The 5380-nt window shown below is 39.0% G+C and overlaps 1 protein-coding gene across 1 annotated transcript; it reads left to right on the forward strand.

Annotated features, from left to right (window-relative positions):
* Positions 1–2647: 2647 nt before the first annotated feature.
* Positions 2648–4706, forward strand: LOC134676969 (RYamide neuropeptides). The gene is made up of 4 exons (XM_063535346.1): positions 2648–2747; positions 3260–3362; positions 3798–3944; positions 4387–4706. Exons 1-4 carry the CDS (start codon positions 2675–2677, stop codon positions 4412–4414), a joined length of 351 nt encoding a protein of 116 aa, XP_063391416.1. The 5' UTR covers positions 2648–2674; the 3' UTR covers positions 4415–4706.
* Positions 4707–5380: the final 674 nt, after the last annotated feature.

The following is a 5380-nucleotide window of genomic DNA, read 5'->3' on the forward strand; positions in this document are numbered from 1 at the left end:
ATTTCAAATTCAATAATTAAAATAAGTCTTATAATATGAAAAGCGTAGGTATTGAATATACAATATTTTATCCATTATTGTCAAATAAATAATATTTATCATAATAATGGAACTAAAAATGCTACGAGTTATCTACCCTCGTAAAAACGAACCCACATCCGCGGTATTTGGGTAACAGTGGTCCATTACCACGGTAATAGGCGATTTCGACATTTTGGTTTTGATAATTATTTTTTCCTTTATAATATTCTAAAACAAGGCCAGAAACTAAAATAATATAAACTTTAATTAACAAACTAACATAAAAAAATATCTCTTGGTCCATACACCGCCGATTTATGCCTAATTTTTGGCTCTTTTTGGGAAACTTGCTTAACCCCCTCGTTAATAGGGGTACTTACCTTATAATTTTACATTAAAATGGAGTTCTAATTTTCGTGGTCATTTACTACTTTTGGGTTTACAATGATTATTTTGGTGTCTTTTTCTTTAATAGGATAGCAAGATGTAAAAAATTATTTATCATTTCACATTAAAATGGGGTTTGAAATTTGGTAATCATTTACTATTTTTGGGTTAATAATGATTAATTTGGTGTCATTTCCTTTAAAAGAATAGTAAAATGTAGTAAAATTGGTAATCATTTCACATTAAAATGGTGTTATAATTTTGGTGATCATTCATTATTTTAGGGTGGTAAAATATATTTTTTTGATATTAAATTTTACTAAATCTGGTGATCAGTTAAAGAGCAGGCTTTATAATCCAAACCCTGATAATGAGGAAAAAAAGAACGACGAAGCGCTTCGAGAAAAGGTAGGTAGTGCCCTTACACTTAGCTTTGCTCGTCTTGGCGATATATATTTACTTGTTAATTTAACAAACGCCCTACCTGTAGTATATTCGTCTCCTCGGAATCACGTAAACAAGACGACGACGAGACGACTTTCAGCGACCCTCAGAGCCCTCAGAACTCATGGCTTCGTCTCTTTTCCCATGTTTGTTTAAACGATCGATCGTTAACTTTTGATACGAATTATATACCGATATATACGGTGCCGATATGACAATGATATCGAAGCTCATTCAGAAATGTGAAATATGATAGATTGGATTGTGCACCCGATTATAGGTAGTCCAAAAGTTCCCAATTATGGTATTGTGTCTTTTATTTGAATTTTGGCATCGATGCTTAATAACCTATTAAACTAGTGTTGCAGTATTGGACTATAATTGGGTGGTTGTCAGGACTGATTCGATTTCAATAGTAAGTACTTAGAGATAATTAACTGTCATACTTTGTTATCGGATAGTGCATACCTGACTAATTTTTACGACGACAATTTTGTGACAAAAATCAAAGCCAGTATAGACGAGTCTTGTTATGATTTGGTATTGAGATTAAATTCACATAATGTTTATCGCGTCTGAATGAGCTCAGACGCGAAGAATTTCAGGCTTAATTTCGTCTCGTGACTTATAAGTAGGTATAACATGTTCCAATTAATATTTTGCCCTCTGGGGACAGGGACACGTCTCATTCTGTCGTGTAATATCTGTATATGGCTTCTTAAGATCTTGTAGGAAGCTTGAGAAAGGAAGAATAGTTATAAAAGTATGCGTACATTTTAATATTTCAATAGCTGCTCTATTTAAAATTCATATGTGTGTGGTGGCCAAACATTGTAGGTTAACCCTTGGCTGTGCTGTATGGAGTGAAAAATCGTTTGCGAATAAAATGCAAGAAGATGAGTACGAAATCGGTCGACTGACTAAACTATACTGCCGGTAACTAAACAGATACAGTAGGTACCCAACTACCCAGGGCGTCTAGGAGATAAAACGCTCGTGTGATTTGACATTAAGATCGACAGTCACACTAGAAACCTTGTTTTATAATCATCCCTCGCTTTCACGGGGCAATTTGATTTGACGTTTAAAAAACAACGGTTGCACTCCGGGAGTACCGACAGATGTGAAAACTCAATGACTAGTCCAAAATGTCTGCAGCACTATGTATAATTGACCCATCCTCCTTTCTATCGAAAAACTTTAGTTCCGAAATTGCTGGCCAGAGAGCTTAAATTTGTAGCGGTAATTGTTTAAATTCGAATAGAAATTGTAAAGTTACCTTGCAGACCTCGCATTAATATATTTGGTCATGATATTTTGATTTTTATTCACCAGTACTAGAGTTCACTTTTATTAGCGATTTCATCAAGATGTAGCTTTATTGAATTATATTTGAGTGATATAAAGTTAGAAGGTAACTGTGAGATCCTCGTATTTCAGCCCGTACAAGATTAGAACATTGAGCTTTATTGCTTAATATAAAAGTCCAGTTTTAAATAATTGACCTGATTATGACACGTTATGACTAAAGTTCTTTGGTGAATAACATTGTCCGTGACACATGACGTCAGCGTTACGTTACGCGTTACGCTGTATCGAGTTTATCATTTTTTCCCCACCTCAAAAAGTGCTCAGCGCCGCTAAAGAAGTTTTCACTTCAATAATTGCGAGGGCAAGTGAAACTTACCACGAGTCGAAGTTTATAAAATTAAGACGTAACTCAGTACCGTTCACTATATTTATTATATATCAGCCGTCAACGAATTCGGTGAGGCTTATTAACGCTTTCTGTTGAAGGTTGTCGTGAGTGACCATCACCGTCATGTCGTGGTGGGTGTGGTGCGCCGCCGCCGCGCTCTGCGCCTGCGCGGTCGCTGAAGAAAAGCGCGCTGAAAGTAAGTCTGAGCACTCTTATAAGTACCATGAGGGATTTCCATTTAGTCAATGACCGAGGTGTCGTGAGTGACCTCTCATTGGCACGTACACGATCACTGAAGTGAAGCGCGGCGAGAGTACTGTTACAGAGCGCCGTGAGTGACCGACATGTCGACATGTGGGTGTGGTACGCCAAAGAGAAGCCTGCTGAGAGTAAGTGTAGTTCCGTCGTGTCGTGAGAGGTCGTCATGTCATAGCCCGGCATAGCCCTGCCAGCTGCGCCTGCGCGATTGTTGAAGAACTCGGAAACAGTCAGACTGTGAACATTATTTATCTCGCCGCGTCTGTCTGTAATGTTCTCGATAAACTCAAAAACTATTGAACGGATTTTTATGCGGTTTTCATCTATATAGAGTGATTCTTGAGGAAGGTTTAAGTGTATAAATTTGTTAACCCGTACAAAGCCAAAGTAAAGTGAGACATAATCGTATGTTATGGACTCGATCACCTCTGACGTGTGTTGTTGTTGCAGTGTCCCCCCTCCCGTTCGTGCTGGGGTCCCGCTACGGGCGCTCCCCGGGCGCGGGCGCGGGCGCGGCCGGCGCGCAGAGACTCCTCGCCCCGAGAAATGATAGGTCAATAAATAGAATGACATCTAAATGATAACTAAATGACATCATTCTGATGTTAGAGTACGTTCGAATTCTGAATCCTTTCAACACAATAAACATACATTACGTTTACTAAAAAAAATTTGACTCGCGTTAGCGTGTCCAACAAGTTCAAAGAAAAAGGAACTGGCGACAGTGGCGCCGCAGCAACCGTGTCTAGAAGTTGGGTGACAAATGCAATATTATGGTACCGTCAAGCTGATCTGATGATGGACACAGGAAGAGGCCACAGAAACACGGTGATAAGACAACGCACCCTCATTGTGTTTGGGTTTGATACAATTGTGTCGATGAGTATTGCCCGTTGAAAGGGAAGTACAGTCCGCGATAAAAGCTTGAATCAAAAAACATTTTTTTGACAAAAAACTTTAAGTTTCAAAATATGTTAATTGTGTGCAGGTTCTTCATGGGCAGCCGCTACGGCAAGCGCTCGGAGCCGGACGCCGTAGGGCCGGGCACGACACACGTGCGTCCGCTGCTCTGCGAGTACACGGGGGTGTCGCAGCTGTACCGCTGCGAACGAGCATCCCCTCTTGTTGATACGAGGTATGTCAACTATGGATATGGCTAAAGGTATGGTGCCATCTTTTCGAGCGATAACACCATATCTTTAGAGTACTGTCGAGTAGATGGCGATACTTTTTGACATGTAACAAATTTTACAACTTATCAGTGAAAAAGAAGGATCAAAGTCAAGTGGACGTTCTAAAAGTGTTAATGATTTGTGTCGAAAGATAGCAGTAAATGTATTACTGACAATATATGTATCTCTATTTCAAATTCTCTGTGATATGGCCTAGTCAAGCGTCAACCTTTTCTAGAAGACGCCAATTAACCTAAAAACTCATTGCAAAATTTAAATTTAAATTGTTTTTTTAAAGGACGTTTTTTCCAAGACCGGTAAAAATATAGCTTTTAGTATCCGGGCTATAAATACTGTATAGCTATTTACTCTGACCGTAATAAAACTATTTGCTGTTCACAGGAGAAGCTCTGACGAGGGTGTAGAAGACTAATACCCCCGCCGACCCCGCTCCCCGCACCCCCCGCGACCATTCGGCTGTCTGACTCTTACACGTCACAACTAATCAGCGGACTCCCTCACACAACTCAACGTATCATGTCGCACTTGAGCCCTCAGATCTTCATACACTGTGGACGGTTCTGTAGGCGCAATGTTACTAAGGGCATGTCAACTACTCAATATTTACCTTACGAGGTTGTCAATTAATCTAACCCAGGAGTCTCCAAAATCTTGCCCGTAAAAAATACTAAATTCCAAAAAATCAGGATCACAAAAATGCCACCATGGCCCACGGATCAAAAAGCTTGGAGACCTCTGAATTCAAATCCATAAGTTCCGAATGCTTTGGATACCTCGTTTTAGATTTTTCAAAAGAGAATTATTAAAAACTATATCATAATTAGTAAAACAGTAAAGTCCACCTTTGGTGGCCCATGAGGGGAAGTTCACCCGAGATATCAAGTGGGTCTGGCAGAATGGTGGCGGAAGGAATGTGACTGGTGGCTCCTGGAGTGATCTGCGCTAAGATAATTAATATTAGGTAATAACCCCCTTCGGAACACAATCCCTGGTGTTGCTAAGCGCTCGCTTTTTCTCTATTATAAAAAAGTATAAACTGTAAAGAACTATTCATAGCGATTATAACTATTGTAAAGTGTATTTACTTACTTACTTACTATTGTATAACATTTAATTTATTATGTTTATAACATCGTTATATGACAGTTTTTTACATACCTATCTACCAAAAATTCCAAAAACGTTTACCAAAAAAGGTCATAAAAATTATAATTATAATAATCTATCTGTTGTTACTAGGAGCTACATTTAAACTTCGAAATTCCATGACATTCATTTGACACTCGCGGTGCACCTACATGTTGTTGTTGTTGTTGTGTTATAAACGTTACAGTTTAAATGTAGTTTTAAGAGTAAGTGAGCGCTCTCGCGCGGGGGT

This window comes from Cydia fagiglandana, chromosome 25 (assembly GCF_963556715.1).
Source record: "Cydia fagiglandana chromosome 25, ilCydFagi1.1, whole genome shotgun sequence".
Lineage (NCBI taxonomy): Eukaryota > Metazoa > Arthropoda > Insecta > Lepidoptera > Tortricidae > Cydia > Cydia fagiglandana.

Coding starts and splice junctions, on each gene's coding strand:
- LOC134676969 (XM_063535346.1), top strand. CDS start 2,675: ATGTCGTGGTGGGTGTGGTGCGCCGCCGCCGCGCTCTGCGCCTGCGCG. Junction 2,748..3,259: donor TGAAGAAAAGCGCGCTGAAA/GTAAGTCTGAGC, acceptor TTGTTGTTGCAG/TGTCCCCCCTCCCGTTCGTG. Junction 3,945..4,386: donor TCCCCTCTTGTTGATACGAG/GTATGTCAACTA, acceptor TGTTCACAGGAG/AAGCTCTGACGAGGGTGTAG.